The sequence below is a fragment of the Pteronotus mesoamericanus genome, unplaced genomic scaffold, assembly GCF_021234165.1.
Source record: "Pteronotus mesoamericanus isolate MK-2021 breed Mesoamerican mustached bat unplaced genomic scaffold, CSHL_Meso_final contig_221, whole genome shotgun sequence".
Classification (NCBI taxonomy): domain Eukaryota; kingdom Metazoa; phylum Chordata; class Mammalia; order Chiroptera; family Mormoopidae; genus Pteronotus; species Pteronotus mesoamericanus.
Window position 1 is genome coordinate 242,663 of NW_026555092.1, and position 19,795 is coordinate 262,457.

Consider the following 19,795-nt stretch of genomic DNA (forward strand, 5'->3'; position numbering starts at 1 on the left):
GATTCTCCGAACGCACGCGCCTCACCTTGTGCAGAGCCTCCACCTGCAGGTCTTGAAAGAGGGACGTTAGCAGCTTGACCGCGTGGTTAGCCAGTATTACGGAGAGCACCCCAAATCCCTGATGCCTACACAAAGAAAAAGGAAAAACAAACCTTCAGATAACTCACAATAAAGTGCAACCTTAAAAACAGTGGATCTTGCCATCTGGGGGTTCCTAGGCCCCTTTCAGAATCTACAGAACTTTTCCCGGGGGAGGGGGGAAGTACAGAGTCTGCATGTAATTTCAGAAGTGTGCAATCTGCCTGAAGCCCATCCACGGACTGCCTAAGGATCCACAGGCTTGACATTAAGAACCTCAGGACTGAAAAAGCTTCAAAATCCATGGATTTTAAAACTGAAACTATCCTTTCAAAGCAATTGGATCATGTGATGATGCTGACATTTAAATGGTGTCTGAATTCCTTAAAAGTCATTCTTTTGAGAAGTAAAAGTTAAAAATTACCACTCCTACAAAACTTATTTCTGTCCAAATGACCACATGACAAATAGTATATCTAATATGCAATGAGCTGATCAACATAATCAATAATCAAAATGTAAATCAATAAGAAAAAAGGACAAACATCAAATAGAAAAGTGGGGCAAAGGACATAGGCAGCTTAAGAAAGAAACAAAAATGAGCTATAAAGGTGTAAAAAAGACCACAATCGCACTAGTAACCAAAGATACACAAATAAGAGCAATATAATAACATCTTTCACTCCTAACACTAGCTAACATGGAGACTAGCGATAGCCACTGTCGAGGAGAACTGGGGACACAGGGCGCATGCACACCCAGCTGGCGGGAACACAAACCAGAGCGGCGTTTGAGTTTTCTGGCAAAACATTTCAAATTTTTAAATAAGTGCACCCTTTGTCCTGACAATTATACTCCTAGGAATTTACGCCAAGGGGATAATTAAACAAGTTCACAAAGATTGGTGTTTCAGAAGGTTTAAAAAACATAGTTTATCAAAATAAGAAACTTGGAACAACCTACCTAAGTGTTTAATAAGATAATTAGCTTAAGATAATTAGCTAACTATGGCGTGTTTACATAGTGGAATACTGTCAGCCATTAAAAACTTACATAGTTTGTTCACTGAAAAGACATCAACAATATTTTATAACAGCGATCCTATTTTTGTAAACATATTTTATACACATACACAAAAAAATATCTGGTAGAATTTTACCAATTTGGGTGCCTTTTGTTCCTTACAGTTTAAGCCTTACAGTTTATAGCTTATAAATTTGTACATGTACTCTTTTTAAATCTCTAGAAATAAGTCATTTTTTTTAATGTAACTGCTACATCTAAGAATATAGATTCTTTTTTGACATTCCCCCATTTCTCTTCACAATGCCGAGTGTGGATGAACTCAAAACATCACAGACTACTGTTCTCTCTGGAACAAACCTCTCTCCACTTTGTGTAATATTTACTGTCATGTGCCACTTAACAACAGGGATACGTTCTGAGTAATGCAATTTCACTGCTGTAGGAACATTATAGAGTATATTTACATCAATGTAGATGATGGAATTACAACACACCGAGGCTGCATGGTATACCCCATCTCATATGCAGTCTGTTGCTGCCCAAAACGTTGTGCAGTGCACGCCTGTACTGTGAACCAGCCCAGTGCCCGTTCCAGAGCACTTCCTCAGGGAAACTGGCTTTAACTTTTCTGACCAAGGTCAAATGGCACTATTATAGTACACTCTACATACAATTTGACATAAATCTGGATGAGTATCAACTTCGTCTCTTGGGAGTATGTCTATTTTTTCTTTTTGTTCATCATGCATTCTAGACTAACACAGAGCCGGGGACGGAGAAGCTACTCAGTGAGTAATCTGTTGAATGAGGTCCAGAACTGATGTCCTTCTTGAATTCTATACTCACGTACCCTGCTCAACCCCTCACACAGAGGTCTGACATTCACCTCAAACTCAGCACGGCCAAGATCCAATTCTTTGGTTCGCCCCCTTCCTGCCCCCCAATCTACTCCTAAGCTGGTGTTCCTTAGCTCAGTAAATTACACAACCCAGTTTTTCTCATGCCAAAACAATTTTGATGTCATATTTTTCACACTCAACATCCAAACCATCAGCAAACCCGTCCACTGTGCCTTCAAAACGTATCCCAAGCTGACCTCCTCTCTGCCTCGACGGCCACCACCTGCCTCCCAGGCCCCGCTTCCTCTCTTGTCTGGAGCGCCGCACTAGCTTCCTGAGTGCCCCGCCTCCTCCTTCCCTACTGACCGCGCGGTCCGTTCTCCACACAGGAGCTGCATTCGCAAACCACTAGTAAGTCAGATCATACCACTCCCCCGTTGAAGGCCTCTTACACCTACAGATTACACTTGGCCCTAGGTGATTTGGCCCTGGCTAACTCTCTGACCTCAATTTCTACCTCTCTCCCTCATCAATTTCTCCACTCTAGCCATACTGAACTTGTTGAGCCTCTAAAATGCCAATTATACTTCTACCTCAAAACCTGCACAATTCTACCGAATATTTGCACGGCTCACTGTCACTTCATATATGTTCTCCACATCTCCTCTTCAGAGGTCTTCCCTGACCATTCTAGCTAAAAGAGCAGCCCCTGTCACTCTCTAGCCCTTTGCTTCGGCTTATTTTTCTTTACAACACTCACATATAACCTATTATGAACTTAGTATCTTTGCTCACTGTTGTTCCAGTTAGAAAATAATCTCCATAAAGGCAAGGATGTTGTTTTGATTGTGCTGTATTCTCAACGTCTGAGTAAGCGCCTACTACGTGGTTGGGACTGAGTGAACAAATAAAATCTAGAAATGCCTGTTCATAGTAAGAAAACAAAACCTTGAACTACACAGAAGTCATATCTCTAACTTCTTTCCTAGCAAGCAGGGCTTAACGCCCAGATTTCATCAAAACAGCAGCAAATGCTTGAGGAAGCAAGCCAGGAGAACCTGACAGAATCCTCACTCTATAGGTGAACACTCAAGCGGAGTAATCACCTCTAAATCAACTCATCCCATTATGAAAAAGCATTTTTTTTCCTGATTTAAACCTCATAAAAACCCTAAAATACATATTACACAAGTATTTTCTCGTTCTTACACATGAGGAAACAAGACTGAAAAAAATGAGTGATTCATCCACAGTCACACAGCTATGACATAGCGATTAGTAGACTATGATCATCATCTAGCTGTTAAATTCAACTGGGTACGGAGGGTGAGTTTTCTGCTGATGTGGAGGTGAGAAGAGCTAAGCTGGCCCCCATCAGCAGACGATGGCCAGGACGGAGAGCAAAGCAGGAGCGGCAACCTGGGAGACACACACCCTTTTCCGGGCCCCAGTTTAGGAGAGCCCACGCCCTCTTTTGTTCGAGAAAGGATGTCTCGGACTCGGAGTGCGGCCAGTGGATCCTTCTCTTTCCCCTTATCCGCCAAGGCAGTAGGACTGAGGTTCAATATGAGGAAAAGGCTGTTTAACAAGCACCAGGCACCCAGCAACTGGAAGTTCTGATAACGCTGTTGAGAAAGGCACAAGAGACACCCGAAATTAACATAATATTGAATAGCAACTGTAATTGAAGAAGAAAAAGGCACACAAGGAAAAGATGAACATAAATATCTTACAGGTTACAAGAGAGGAGCACATCTTAGAGGCTACAAGACCGGCACGCAGCAGGGACACGCCTCTTACCTCACCACCAGCCCGGCGAGAGTTGCAGATTGCTTGTCCAATCATGTCATAGATTTCAAGCTGTCCAATATCAAACACACATGGAAATCTGAGCAAGCTGACGTATTTCATTATAAATGCTAAATCCTACCTAAATTAATTTAGCTTCGAGACTGAAATATCCTCGTCACTCTCCAACGACACAATCATCACACTTCCCTTCATCCTCACGTGGCACTGGCTCCCTCTTCTCGCTCAGCTCCCTCCTCATGGCACTGCAGAGGAGTTCCCTCCACCCAATCTAAAGCGACACACCCAGACTGCTTTCTATCACACTTACTCATCCTATACACCTATCACTATCTGAAATTACCTTGTGTATTGCACGTCTCTACCCTAAGTATACTGACACATAGTAAGTAAGCCCTCAGACATGTACACTAACTGAGTGACTCATCTTTTTACAAGGTCCACAGCTACCACAACACGGCAGTGTTTTCTGCAGGGCCAACCGATCTGCCAGAGAAACCAACTGAATGCTACCTCCTAGGCCTGCTACCCAGGGGGAGGGGAGTGGCGAGCATGCCAAGCCCTGCCGTCTCTCAGGGAGGAAAGTGTGACTGCCCAGATTCCCTCGTGTGAACACCCACGGCGCCCGCATCCCCAGAGGCTTGACTTACGCATTTCTGGACAATCGTAGCTGCATCACTCTCATAGTCGTCTTCTTTGGAGCTCGTGGACCCTGTCCGCACCTGCTGAGCACTACCCACGTGAAGGATGGCCATACACGTTGCCACACTCACACCTGAAACAGAAGATGCACCAATTCCAATCATGGTATGATTCCAAGAGTCCACCAAAACTCTTGTTGTGAAACAAAAACACAACCCACTCACGAGCAATTCAGTGATTTTATTGTTGCTGAAAGTAAATTCCATGAGGATAACACTAAACATAGTCTCACCATATGATCCAGCAATTTTACTCTTAGGTGTTTACCTAAATGAGCTGAAAACTTCTGTCCACACAAAAACCTGCCCACAAATATTTATTGTAGCTTTATTCATAACTGCCCAGAAATAGAAGCAATCAAGATATCCTTCAGAAGTTGAATGAATAACAAACTGTGGCTCATAGACAAAGAATATTATTCAGCAATAAAAAGAGATGAGCTATCAAGCCACAAAAAGATAGGGAGGACACGTAAACACATAGTCTTAGTGCCAAAAAAAAAAAAAAAAAGCCAGTCTGAAAAGAATACATGTTATGCGATTGATTTTAACTGCATGAGCTTTTGGAAAAGGCAAAAGTATGGAGACAGTAAAAACATCAGTGGTTACTAGAGACTGGGGATGGGGAGAGGGACTAGGCACGACCAGGTGAAGTAGGAAGGGTTTTGGGGGCAGTGAAACTATTCTGTGTGAGACAATGATCATGGATACATAACATTATGCATCTGTCAAAATACACACAACTATACAACTCAAAGAAGGAACCCTAATCTAAACTTTAGTTAATAACAACATATCAATATTGGTTCGTCAATTGTAACGAATGTCTCATATTAATGCACTATGTTAATAATGGAAACTGTGTATGGGGAGAGGGGAATGTAAAAAATCTGCTCGATTTTTCTTTAAACCTAAAACTGCTTTAAAAATAAAATCTATTAATTTTAAAATATACTTTTAATTTTTTTTCACTTTTTTAAGATTATGGGAAAAATCCCACATTTAGTTTTTTTCAGAGACATCAGGGACAAATCTCTTTCGTTAAATATAATCCCAAATGATCAAATTTCAACAACAAACCAAATCTGCGATATTTAACCCAACTAAGAATTTTTAAGGAATCTTTAATCCTTATTGACTAAATACACTGAGATCCATGTATATTTAAAAAATTCACTGAAGAGTGATGCCCTGACCGGTGGGGCTCCGTTGGCTGGGCACTGTCCTGCAAAGCGAAAGGTCACCGGTTCCATTCCTGGTCAGGACATGCCTGGGCTGTGGATTCGGTCCCCAGTTGGGGCACATACAGGGGGCAACCTATCAATGTTTCTCTCTCACATCAATGTTTCTCTCCCTCTCTTTCTCCCTCCCTTCCCTTCTCTCTAAAAAATAAATAAAATCTTAAAGAATAAAGATGTTACATTAAAAAAAAAGAAACCCCCAGAAAATTGAAATTATTAAACCCCAAATTTAAAACTGCAACAATCTGCTCTGGTTGGTGTAGCTCAGTGGATTAAGTGCCAGTCTGCGAACCAAAGGGTCACCAGTTCAATTCCCAGTGCAGGGCACATGCTTGGGTTGTGGACCAGGTCCCCAGTAGCGGGTGTATGAGATAAAACCACACATTGATGTTTCTCTCCCTCTATTTCTCCGTCCCTTCCCTTCTCTAAAAATAAATAAATAAAATCTTAAAAAAAAAATAGAAATAGAAATGCAAAGATCAAAGGTAGAGGACTAAGAAACAAACCCTGGAAATGGGCTTGGAGAGAGCACATGGTGATGCACCCTTAGCTTTCTATTCTTATCGCGGCTGCTCTAAGCTCAAGCCATTGGCGTGCCCTGCCATTAGCGCGTCCACGCCTCCAGTATTTCCCCACACCAAAATACCCTGCATACTACTGCTTGAATGTTCCTCCTCAAATATAGCTCAGATCACACCACACTTCAAAATCTTTAATTGTCTCTACTGTCTACAGAATGTGGCTCCAAAAACTTAGAACACATTTCTAGGCCTTCTGTTCCCGGGGCCTGCTTTCTCTGCAGTTGCAACACTCACTAATCCACATACACACACCGCCCCCCTACCCCAGTACATTCCCCAAACCCTAGAATACTTTTGGCTCTACTTTTGCCTCTGCCTAGTGTTAGCCAAGCTAAAATCCTGCCTGCCCTACAAGATACAGCAACAGAAGGCAGTTCCTTCATGACTACTGCCTTCCCTAGTGGAAAGTGCCTTTATCTTCAGATTCCTATTTGAACAGAGATGTTCAAAATAAGCTGTTCAAAGAATGCAGGAACATGATCAACTTCAGTAATTTCTTGGTGCACCCAAGAAATTACTGAAACCAAGGTCAGGTTTCCAAGACTGTTCAAATCCTCACTTACAAAACCAAGTAAACATCAGAAATTGTTATACGTTCCAAGACATCCCAGAACTGTGATATTTAAAACCAGGGGTTAAAAAGTCACAGTGACAATAACTTTAAAAAGAGTCAACACCAGCTGTCAGGCCCCACTTCCATGGAAGAATGTTCACTAGAAATGGGGTTTGTGGAAGCATGAAGAACACTTGTCATATTTATCAATATAAACAGATACCACCTGTTCTATAAAGCCCTCCTCAAACCTGTTCCCACAGCGAGACTCAATCTCTCCCTTCTTTGTGTGCCCCTAATATACTATGCTTCTCTTGCTGCCTTTGGCACCTCCTGTTTTATATTTTACTATGCGGTCCATCTGCTCAGGTGTAGGCTCCCTGAAGGCAGGGATTACATATTATTCACCTCTATATCCCAGTTGCACTTGGCATGTTGCTTTTCATATAGTAGACACTTACTATCTGCACACACTATGGAATTAAATACGCTCATAACACAATGCCAGTTCTTGAACAACAACAGGACAATTTACAAGATTCCTATTGAGCTCTTATCTCACCTAGAAAGGATATTAGATGACTCTTGGGGGAAGGGAGTAAGTAAAGGTAAAGGGGGAGAGTGTATCCAGAAGGATCTCATGGTTTCTGGAAAGTATATCTGTGCTTGACTGAGAAAATGAGATCAGACACTTTAACTCCTCACCTGCATATAGGCAACTTAGGCTGAGGACTGTCACATCTTGCAGACGAGAAGGATTGAGAGGTTCCAACACGGGTAGCGAAAGGGTATCCAATGCCATGGTTACATCGATCACCAGTGAATGAAAGCTGGAATGCAGCAGAGAAAATGACAAAAGTGTCTCCTTGAATCGGTTGCTTCTATAATCTGAAAGTAGGCGCGCCATAAAAACTAACCAGTTTCTCTCTCTTTGAGGACAGCATTAATGTAAAATATATGTCCCCTGGAACACCTTACCCATTACGAACAGCAGTGGCATCTGCTACTGTCGCGGGCATTATGAAGAAGGAATTGGCCAGCACTGCATCTTGAAACCGATTGATGTAGCGTAGGAAATATGGCAGGTTCAAACACACACGCAGTAGCTTCTCTGAGCCACCTGAATTAATGAAAAAGCTCAACCTTACAAACGAGCTTCTGTCTGCTGATTCTTTGATTGCTTGATTCTTTTCCACGTAAGGAATTTCTGAAAGCAGAGGAACCAGCTTTCTGACAACAACTAAGAGTCTTACCAAGCTCTTGAAGGCTAGCCACATTTTGAGCTATGAACACATTCTTGGTTTTGATAGCAGAGGTTTGATCTGTGGATGGCTGCTCATCATTTTCTCCTTCCACCTGCAGAAAAACAAAGGACACCAAAGGCCTATCATGATACTATCATCTGTTGACTGTTGCTCTGGAGTTCAGAACAGAACCAACTATCCAACCTACGTAGCAGCTCCATGAACACTCTTCCGACTCCTCAGTTAATGAGGAGAGATTCCTCCCTAGTGCTGGGGAAAATACAAGTTATTTTCCCAAAAGGAGGGGGGAAATATATCACTTTAAAAAAAAAATATATATATATATATAGATAGATATATATATACATATCTCCTACAGCTACTATAGAATGATACCTTTTACAGAGAACATAGTCTTTAAATCTGCTTATTTACAATGAGAATTGTTAGAAAATAGCTGTCAAAGTAGTAATAACTATGAACAGAAAGAGACAGAGTGAGTTTTACTTTTATTTTGGTTTGTATTCTTCAATTTTTCCCTACCACAGGCACATACATCATTTTACATGACAAACATAAAATGTATTTGTTCCTCATTTTTTTCCTAGTATCGCCACCTTAACAAGGACATTTGGCTGAAGTAACTCACCGGAGTCTGTGGGCCTATGGACGGTGACGCTATAGTTCTAGGGTTGAAAACTGATGTCAGCTGGTTCAGAAAATTCATCTGCACCTCCTTCTGCCTCAGCTCGGGGCTTACTGGTGAGGCGAGCTCTTTCTGATCTTCCACTGTGAAATACAAAAGCAAACGGGTGAGGAGGGCACAGCCAGGAAGCAGAACTGGAAAAAGCGGGCCAGGGACGCGGCCGAGTAACCAAGTCTGGCAAAGAACAATCACCATCTGAGAGCGTCTTCACCGTCTGTGGCAGTTTGGCCGATTTCATCATTGCTGTAAACGTGATGATTTCTGTTCTGTCTAGTCGGCTACAGCCAGTGCACAGGCCCTTGATGAGGAGAATCAAGTGTTTCTGAAAAGAAAACAGATTCAAGTACATCTTCCAGAAGATTCGACTCTTTTGAGACTTCTAACTGGCACAGGGCCAAATGCAGGCTCCTACCAAGAACTACAATCTCAGGAAAACACACTAAAGCAGAGATCACAAGCTGATGGTCCTCTGACCATATCTGGCTTGCAGATTTGTCTCACTCTTCTCACAATGTTGTTGGGTTTTCAATTTGAAGATAATGTTAACTTTTTAAAACATGGCAGTCCAGATTTCTTATCTCTCAATAATCCACAAGTTACAGTAGTGAGCCTTTGAGCCCCCGCGGCTGCGCGGCAACAGTACGCTGGAGCCGAACAGTGATTGGCCCCTTCAGAGCTGAGTCATGCGCCCATCTCAGCCAGCACACTTAGTGTTACTTGCCTGGCCTTGCAGGTATGTAACTAGAATCCCTGTAAAAGCCCCTAGCAGCCCTCTTCACCAGAGGCTGGAAAGCCACAGTGCCAATTCAGCCCCCTGCCTGTGTTTGTAAATAAAGTTCACCGCGCCACAGCTGTGCGCATGCATTCACGTACTGTCTGTGGCTTTCACACCACAAAGGCAGCGGCGTGTTGCAACAGGAACTGCATGGTCAGCAGCAAATGATTTACTATCTGGCCCACTACAGACCAAGTTTGCCAACGCCTGCTCTATCCCACCCCTTCTCCACCTTCCCACAATCCCACCTCAAAATAAGATTCAGAAACAGACCCATCACTCTCACCTGGGACACAGCGCAAGCCTCATCTGGGTTCTCCAGACGGAGGAGTGAAAACTCAATCAAGACTTTACAGGCTGCTGCCACCGACTGAAGTTGGTTCCGGGGAACTGAGAAAGTAATAAGCTTTTCTTAACCTCAAACGTCTATAACTCACTTCACCCTCACAGTCAATATATCAAACAAAATATATATATTGAGCTCCATATAGCCAACATTTTCAATATTTTCATGATAATAATTATTCAGAACCAACAACCCAAAGGGGCAAACAAACGCTTTTTGTCACTGATAACCGTCAATTGCTTACCAATCAATTTACTTTACATTTGCTAGAAACTAAGTTAATTATAAGAAATAGATCATCCTAAGTACCAAGAAGTTCAAATATATTAACTCAATCCTTAAACCAATTCTTTGAGGTTGGTATGGCTGTTACCTGCTCTCTCTTTTTTGTTTTTTTAAATAGATAACCATAGAGAGACTTCATGGCTTGCCCAAGTCACACACACCTGGAGTCAACATCAGGAAGTCCTGCTCTAGAGTGCTCGTCCTTAACCACTAGAATATACTACTTTTCCCCCATATATTCTAAATGCCTTTTTGCAAGGAGCTTCCTACAAGAAGTTTCTTCAAGCTAAAAGTAATTCTTTCGCCAGTAGCCAGTGCCTATAATAAACAGCATTGGACACAAAGATTACTCAGCAACCCTGTAACTTCCTTTCATTTTACTTGCTTAGAAGCTATTTCAGTAAACAAATCATTAAAATTTTTCAGAACTATATAAGATTTTTTTTAAATGTGAAAATGCAAATATTCAGATAGTGGAAAATAGGGGCTTGGTGACTTTTTGATTAGAAAAAAGATTAAAGGTGGGGAACTGAAAGTGAAATATTTTCACATACCAGACGCACAAAAGGAGGGTTCACTTTCTTGCCAAAACCAAATAAAAAATAGAGCCTTGGTTTGTGGCTGCTAAACCCAGGTTGGTATCCACCTATCCCCCCAACCACCCCAGAAATTAAGAGACCTGTAATTACGTTTATGAAATCAATAAAATACTTTTGATTAAGAGGGCAAAGAAGGTTAACTTAATGGGTTATGAAGCAGGTGTCCAAATGAAGTAGTTTTTAAATCCCTTCCAGTTAGCCTAGGTAAAAAACAAACAAACAAAAAAACAAACAACTCCTGGAGCCTTATCACACTGACCATTGTCCCCACTCTTGGATGAATGGGTCAAAAGTGCTAAAATACAGACTTCATTAACAACTTGTTCAGACACCCTAACAGGAAGATACACAATCCCCTATTCAGAAGCCCTCAGAAGAGAGTGACAAGAGTGGAATACTTACTGAGGCTGCAAACTGTTGTAATATAGTGTGTAGAAAGTGCAACAAAAGACGAGTAGAACGGCTCATACTGCTTCTCATGGTGGAGGATTTCTGATTCACTGCAAAGGAAATAATTTGGCCAAGATTTACCTACTGCTCACTATATGCCAGACACCTTATCCATTCATGTATAGGCATTATCTCACTTAATCCTTGTAGCACCTCTACTTGGAAAGCACCATTATCATCCCGATATTCAAAACTGAGAATGTGAAGCTTAGAGAATTAAAATTAAGTAATTTGTCCAAAATATCTGGCTTAGTGAATGGCAAAGGCTAAAGGAAAAACATTAAGAGGATACCATTTTGTCCTGTATTATAATTGGCAAAGACCAAAACCTAATAATCCATGTGCTGGCCAACAAGGGTAGACAAGAGCACTTAAAATATTGTTGGTAGGAATGCAGATGACTGCGACCCCTTCTGAAGACCAAACAAGGCTAGCCCATAATGCAGTAACTTAAAAACAATCCGTGTTTCAAGGGAAGAAATCATTTAACTGGTGCCAAAATCCAGAAGTCACTAGGTACTAGAGTTCTCCACCCTACGCCTCTCCCTGGTAGGATACAGCTAGATCACAACAAATTCAGTGACTTTTAGTCACATTCCAACCTTTGGCTGAAGAACTCCCTCTTCCATGTGAAAGTCTGGAGCCCAACTGGGTCTAAAAGCTGAATACATTTATGTCTTCAATCAGGTGCTAATCCACCACACAAGGCGGCAATGAAAAGACTAAAATGTATCTTATTAAATGGAAAGGGCTGAGCAATGTGGCTACATAGTTTCCTCAATGAGCTGATTCTCTAACCAGAAGTATCAGCCTAGGAAAGGAAATGTAAACACTAAGGACTGTGTCCACTTGCCAAATCAACACAGGAGCCAAAAAGACAAGTTCAACATTCAGAAGGTGCCAACATGAATGATGAATCACCTAAAACAGTGCTTAAGAGTCTGGCATTGCAAACAGTTGGTTATGTGGGGATTTATCAAAGATCAGTTCCTCATCTTGGGCCAATTTCTTCACCAAGATATTTACGAAACACTTATGATGTACAAGGATCTTCCTACCCACCAATGATCATTTCTCCCTATTTGTCAAATGAACAAAAAGGAAGAAACAAAAACCTTTAAACCAAATGGCATTAGTGTCCAATGACCATCACATTGATAAGTGTCATATCATAATCAGCAAAAAAATTCCTACTTAAACCCCTTTGCTAGTACATTTGCATAGTTGTTCCTTCACTTCCATCCTTACACTTTCTTGTTCACTGTTCTAAAGTTTTTCCACCCCATAGTTTGATGTATTTTACTGAGCTTTATTTCAAAACTTCAGAGCCATGTTTTTCTGCTAAATGGGTTTACCAAGACTAAGAGAAAAACTGCCCACCCAAACGAGGAACTTACTCTGTTGCTTTCATTCCCAGCCAGAGAGTGAACTAGATTCAAAATATAGGAATAAACTCATTTAACTGCCTGCTTCAATGTCACCCCGTTGTGACCTTACAAATCCTACTTCCTGCCTGAAACACACACACACACACACACACACATACAAACTGCCTTGCTCCAACACACACACACACACACACACCACCACCACCACCACCACACCCCCCCCCACCCCCCCTTGCTTCCAATAAAGAAACCATAATGCACTCTGGGGAAAGATGGACACTTAGCATGGCAGTGGCGGGTGGGGGGGGGGAGGGAGGGCAGTCCTGAGCTCCGCTTGCCATTTGCTTAGGGCAAGCTAAGGATGAACCTGGGGAAATTAGTTTTAAAAACCTGTGAAGGAGGGAGTAAACATGTGGTCAAGGACGACACGCTATCGCTTGGTTTTAAAGAAACAAGTGCTTATGAGTCACCTAATAAAGATGCACTGCCACACTTTCTGGCCCCACCCTCCTTCCCCAAGAATCTGATGAAAACACCAGAGGATGCAAAGACATGAAAGAAGGGACAAAGGGCAAAAAGGTAGGTAGGAAGGAGAAGAAAAAAGAAACCCAAGGCAAATATAACACAGAGAAAGAGAAATAAAAAATCCTTTAAGAAACCTCTCCCTCCTCTGAGCAATCAGGCTGTCTTCCTCAACCATCTGTCCTCTCTAACTTTGCGCCAGCAGCTCCGCTGAGTCTGAAACGCTGTGGGAAGACAGGGCATTTGTACTCCGTATGGAGTGAACGTGACGCAGAGGACAAAGGGCAACAGCAGCTAAGCAGCCAAATCAGAGAAATCCACTTTGACGTGTAAGTGAAAAAGAACTGGAAGGGTCTGGAAATACATAGTTTTTTTAGGAAGTGGTAGAAATCCGAAAGGGCAAAATAAAAGATGAAGGATTCACTTCATTTCTCCCTCTTAGACAAGATACAAGTCAAATCTTTTTGGGGGTAACTGTGGAAATTCCACAGACCTCTTTCACCTCATCAGAATCATAAACTCCCAAGTATAAAACCCATTATGCTGCCTTGATTCATGATACCTACCATCACAAAACAAGCATACTGAGTGCATTAATAAGTTATATTTTAAAACACAGTGGTACTTCAGTACTCGTCAATTTGTTCCTGAACTCATGACCAGTGCCAAAACCGACGCGTACCGAGCGAGCAAGGAGTGCTGAAATATTTTTGCTTGTCAAAATGCGACGAGCACAGGGTTTCATGAGTTCTGAAGCCAACGAGTACCAACATATGAGTGTAGAGTACGTTTACTGAACGTCCGATGTGTGTCCGCGAGCATTTAATACACACCAAGCAAAGACCTGAAAGCTTTCAGAGAGGTCCCTCGCACTCTTGACAAACCCGTGGTGAATGCGACACTGACAGAGGATGGCTAGGGAAACACTAACTAGTTAGTACAGTTAGGGAAACACCAACTAGCACCAGAACTAATCTCACAATGATACTCTATTATTTGCTAGCAGGCTTTTTTCTCCTATAGACCAATCACAAACTTAGGTCCTATATAGCATATAAATTCAAAAGACCATGGTGTTCGTGCATCCCTTTCTCTCCTTCAGGACTTTCAGGCAATGCCTGCGCATGATCTGATGAGGCTGCTGTAACAGCCTCTGCCTCCCCAGGTGGGTCTCTCTGGCCTAAATTCTCCCTAAACACTGGGAGACAGGGACTCAGAGAGGCTGATCACTACGGACGCCGGCGCAGCCTAGGAAGGGCTGACTGGCTCCGGGAAAGAGGACATTTTTTCTGTGTAATCTACCAAGAGTCAGGCAAATTGCTCAGTGACAGCCATGTTTACCACTGTGTCTTGCACAGAGTCAAGAGGGGACCTCTGTGTTTCATAGTCCCTTAAAACATCAGGCTATGGTCGGCAATTATAGTACTGAATTCCACACAGAGTGTGTGCTCCATTAAGCTTGTTCTGGCTCCACTTCTGGTCTGGAAAAGTAATGGTGCTTGAGAGACTTTTAATCTTTACTCTTAAAAACATACCAGCAACAGGCAGCAGAAACAAACTCCCCTTTAAGAAAACTCAGGTTCCTTTTTCTTTTAAAAATCTAGTGACCCTTTTGAGAGTACCTTCCCAAGTTATCCATGCCAACCTCTTCTTCCTTTGTTTCACAGTTGATTACCAAGCCAAACTTAACAGGCTTTGAAGGGTTTTTTTAAATCGACCATTTCTTCTAACCCAAAGGTCAATTCCAACTATGAAAATATCAAAGAACAGCGATAGAAAACATAACGGTAGAGCACTAAGCAGTCTCTTCAGACATCTGTCATCAACCCCCCCAGTCAAAAAAGAAGGACTTCAGCGGGTTAACAGGATGCCAGACAGAACGTGAGAGTTCGCCTGGTGGAACTAGGACATCCAAAAGGCAAGCAGTGAGGGAAGATGGCGGCGGCAGAGGGAGCAAAGGTCCCTGGAAGCAGAGGAAGAAAAGCATGGCAGACTAACAACAGACAGGAACGCAGGGACCGCCCAGACGGAGGTGGCCACTGAGGAGGAACATGGCAGCTGAGGCACCTGCACGGCCAGCTCTGGTCTGGCCCTGCACTCGGCTGGATCTGTAAGAAATGCTTCCGCAGTTCTGACACCCTCAATTCATTTTCCTTGAAAGGCAAATAAAACTTGAGAAACACAATACTGATAACACAGTGCTAGTTTTTGTGTTACAAATCAGGGGTTGACAAACTATGGCCTGCAGGCCAAATTCAGCCCGTCACCTGTTTGTACAGTCCGCATTTAAGAATGCTTTTTGTGGAATCTACTAACAAACAAAATAGAAACAGAATCATAGACACCGAGAACAGACTGACAGCTGACAGAGGGGGAGGGGGTTGGGAGGCTGGGTGGAAAAGGTGAAGGGATTAAGCAAAAACAAAACAAAACGCAAAGAGACAACAGTATGGTGATAGCCAGGGGGGAAGAAGGGGTGGGGGGAGACACAGAGGGTAACGGGAAAATAAACGGGGATGGGAGGAGGCTTGATTTTGGGTGGTGAAAACACAATACAGATGATGGAGTACAGAAGGCTACAGTTGAAACCTATACAATTTTATTAATATCATTCCAATATATTCAATGAAAAATTTTAAATGGCTTTAAAATTTTTAATGGCTGAAAAAATTAAAAGAAGAATATTTCAAACATGTAAATCTCTTATAAAACCCACATTGAAGTGTCCACAAGTAGGATTTTGGAACACAGCCACGCCCATTCATTTATGTATCACATGGGGTTGCTTTCCCCACACAATGGCTGAGCTGACTAGTCTCTCTACAGAGACTATGTAGCTTGTAAATATTTACTTGTCTGACCCCTTACAAAAAAAGTGTGCCAACCTCTGCTCTACACCAGACTGGACATTTAATAATGTTGAGATGTTTTAACTACAAAGAACTTGTAAGCCAAGATGTTTCTTTGGGAAATTTTTCTTAAGGTCACATTCTTCTCTTAGACCCTGACAAGGATACCTAATAGCCTTTCAAAGTTAACTGAGTCACAAAAATCAGAAAAGAGACTTCAAGGATCTTGCCTTCCAATAAAAGTTTGTTACTTTGGACCTCTTTTCTACACTATGAAGAGAGATCTTCTGAGTGTCCATAAACACAGGCAGCTCTGATTATCTAAGCTAACAGAGGATATAGGAGAGGCACCACTATTACTTATGTGGCAAAATTCAAACCTAGTTTAATGTACTTGGTTTTGGCTCCTTTTATAGATTGGAGGGAATTGCTCAACTATTATCATTTTAAAAGGCATGGGCCCAGAACATCGGATGCATGGGAGGGTGTCCAAAATGACTTACAACATGCTCATGTCCACAAAAACAGAAAAGCAAATGTTCTAAAAAGAGTGGAACACTGTCCATTATAAATAACATGATGAATATAATTCAGGAAAAAAACCACCAATCCAAATGCTTAACACAGTTAAAAAGTGGCTACATAATTTAAGAGCAGTACCTTTGATATTTGTTTATATCTTCAGAACATTCTTGGCTTAACAATTAGATAGAAAAATCCACCTGTAAAGTTAGCTATGACCAAAACTGTTACCAGACTCAACTATCATTTAACCATAATTAAAAAAAAACAAAACACCGCATTTGAAGCAACACAAACCTAACAATAAGCACTATAATAAACCATATGCCAAACCATGGGCTTTCCTTTAGCAATAAACAGCAATTTCTAACCTTCTGGATAACAATTAGACATACCCCTGTTGGCAGGAAGCCAAAATGACCCAGTCAGCAACTGCAGGGGGTTGCTGAAGGGTTGGCTAGAAAAATGAAAGTGAGACCAGCTCCAAAGACAAGCCTACCATTAAACTAATGAAAGATTGTTCTGAGCAACGTAAGGCAGGAAGAGACCAGCCCCGCCTTCCCATTAACATAACTCTCACAACCTGAGAATCCCTGTACAAAAACGCAAGGAACCCTGTAACACCGAACCAATAGTCCCATCTGTCACAGACTCCGAAGATATTTTATGGAGAGAGAAAGAGAACGCCTTTTGGGGGGTGGAGGGGAATGACCTTTTAGACTAAGACACGTAAATGTTTTTAATCAAAGACCGTTACGGGGGAAACATACAATAAGTGCAACCCCAGGAGAGTCCTCAATGGTCACTAGTGGCGGCAGTCACAGGGACAGCACGTGCCCCCAGTGATCACAGCACCCCGGGGAGACCGTTATTAAATTATGCGGTCGGTCTCCAGTTTAAAGCCCGGGCTCCGCGCCGGCCCAGGCTAGGGGCACGAGTGCCGGCGAGAAATGCAAACTCATCAGCGCTTTGACCTTAACACAGGGGGCAGCCCCGGGGACAGTCCCCTAAGAGCGTGGTGCATCTCTAAGTCGCTCGCAAACAGGTCCGACCACGCCCTCCTGAAAGGGAGACCTCCAAAGTTTTGCTCGGGAGGGAAACTGAGGCACAGATGATTTACACGGGCTGACATTAAGACGCCCAGACAAGCCCTGGTCGGCCAGCGCCCGGGAGCCCCCAAGCCGTCGCTGGGCCGGGGGGTCCCCGAGCGGCGGAGGGCGGCCCCGGATGCGGGTCCGGACAATCCCGCACAACCTCCCCTCCCCCTCCCTACGCCCGCCCCGCCGGGGCCGCCGCCCGGTACCTCTCGATGACTGAGGCCACCAGCTGCGGCAACTCCTTCATCTCGAAAGCGGAATAGGACGCGGACAGCAGGGGCCGCACAGCCACCTCCCAGCCCGGGGTCGTGTCCAGCCCCGTCGCCGGGTCCCCGGGCGCCGGCGCTGCTGCCGCCGCCTCTTCGCCGCCGCTCGTCGCCATCTTCCGTCGTACTCCTGCGGCTCCCTCCCGGGGATTGCCACCGGCCCAGCGCCGCCTCCCGGGAGGGGGCGGAAGTGACGCAATCTGTCGCGTCAGACTGCGCGACGCAGTCGCGGGCCAAAACACGCGAGGCGGGGGGAGGTGTCCCCTGCTCTCACCCGGGCAGCGCGGCGCGGCCGTGGACGGGTCTGGGGGCGCGGCGCCTGCGCGGGGCGCGGCGCTTCGAGGGAGGACGGGGGCGCCTTCACCTCCGCGCCTGCGCGCTGGGAGTCGTTCGGGAAGGTGGGCGCCCTGTGGTTTCGGGATACTCGGGAAAGGTGAGTTGGCCACTTTGTTTCAGGGGGCAAAGCCGGTGCCGCGGAGTAGACTCTGCGCGGCGAAGGTGATGGCCCCGCCCCCAGACGTATAAAGAGAAGAGGAGGCCGAACTGTGTCTTCCGCCTCTGCCTTCCCCGCCGCCCCCCTGCCTGAGGCTACCTGTAATAGTAACACTAGAGCGCTTCTCTGTCTCCAAAGCTTTCTCCTACCCACGCCGCCTCCCGCCGTTATTGTGATCCCTGGTCCTTTCTTCGCGCGCACATCCCCTTTCTGTTTGGGTTACCCGCGTTAGTAATGTTCCCAGCACGTATTTGCATCGTTTTTTCCAGTTTGCCACGTTAGGTTCCATTTTCCCCGTTTTTCTACTAGCAAAGAAAGAATGGAAGATTTTATTCACAGGGCATAATGTCTAAGTTTTATTTTAAAAAAACAAAACAAAAAACGGTGTGGATACCAGATCTAAGAGGGGAAAGCGGTTACCTCGAGGAAAGGTGTGCGTGCATCGGGAACAGAGGGCTGGGTGGACGACGTCAGGCGCGAGGCCCTGTGGGCCGCTGTCCGCCTAGATAAAGAAATCTCTCAGGAACCGTGGAGACGGTTTGAAAATCCTGAAGCCATGGAATTTCCTAAGTTTTGGAAGAGCTTTGGTAACCCGTGTAACGCTGATGGATAAATTGGTAGCTGATGATCAATCTGCACTTTCAGTAAGAAAAAACCTACTTCTTTTTTTAATTTGATTTTTTTTATTTTAGAGAGAGGGGAAGGGAGGGAGAAACAGAAGGACAGAAACATCCATCGGATGGACCAAATCTGCAACCCAGGCATGTGCCCTGACCCGGAATCGAACCTGCAATGGAACTGGCAGCCTTTTGGGTTTGCAGAACCACAGCCACGCCCGACCAACTGAGTCACACCAGCTGGGGCAAAAAGACCTACTTCATATTAGAAATAAACTCAGTCCCGGACAGTCTTGGAGGAAACCATGGTTTCAATGATAACAGTAGGGATTTTCCTTTAATGTTTTTTTATGTTTAAGATTCTTAAACATAAAAATTAAATTCAGGGAAAAACTTTCTGTAACACAATATATATTGCATTTTTTCAAGATACCAAACAGAAACCCTAAGAAGTTTGGATACCAAGCATTTTATAGTGGCTCTTGGGATATCAGTTTTATTTTTACCCAAAGGACAAAATTAATCTGCAAAGATTCACTTGGAAGGATTTCAGGAAATAATAAAAGATCAAGTGTTCCTGCTTCCTTCCTCCTCCATCAGCTGCAGCTGGGAGAGAGAAAAAGAATAAAAAGGCAAATGCAAAGCATCACAAGGAGATTTCCACCTGTATGTTAATATATATTTATTACATACTTTTAATATTTCTGGCTCATAGATATGGAAAAAGCACTCTAGGTAAACATCTTTCTTTATAAATACCACATTAATTTCAGTATTGGAAGTTCTAATGTTGTTAAAAAGATTTGGA

General features: G+C 43.5%; 1 protein-coding gene across 3 annotated transcripts in view; it reads right to left on the minus strand.

The window, feature by feature from the left end:
* UBR4 (ubiquitin protein ligase E3 component n-recognin 4) overlaps positions 1-18,057 on the minus strand; it is a 118,541-nt gene extending 100,484 nt beyond the window's left edge. For all 3 annotated transcript variants that reach the window (XM_054571646.1, XM_054571645.1, XM_054571644.1), the window contains exons 1-12: positions 17,818-18,057; positions 11,186-11,283; positions 9,840-9,943; positions 8,971-9,100; positions 8,722-8,861; positions 8,082-8,184; positions 7,807-7,948; positions 7,534-7,658; positions 4,403-4,527; positions 3,744-3,803; positions 3,378-3,568; positions 26-125 (exon numbers count right to left, since the gene is read on the minus strand). In XM_054571646.1, coding sequence (XP_054427621.1) covers positions 26-125; positions 3,378-3,568; positions 3,744-3,803; positions 4,403-4,527; positions 7,534-7,658; positions 7,807-7,948; positions 8,082-8,184; positions 8,722-8,861; positions 8,971-9,100; positions 9,840-9,943; positions 11,186-11,283; positions 17,818-17,993 — 1,494 coding nt within the window. In that variant the 5' untranslated portion in view covers positions 17,994-18,057. The remainder of the gene's footprint in view (positions 1-25; positions 126-3,377; positions 3,569-3,743; positions 3,804-4,402; positions 4,528-7,533; positions 7,659-7,806; positions 7,949-8,081; positions 8,185-8,721; positions 8,862-8,970; positions 9,101-9,839; positions 9,944-11,185; positions 11,284-17,817) is intronic.
* Between the last annotated feature and the right edge of the window lie 1,738 nt (positions 18,058-19,795).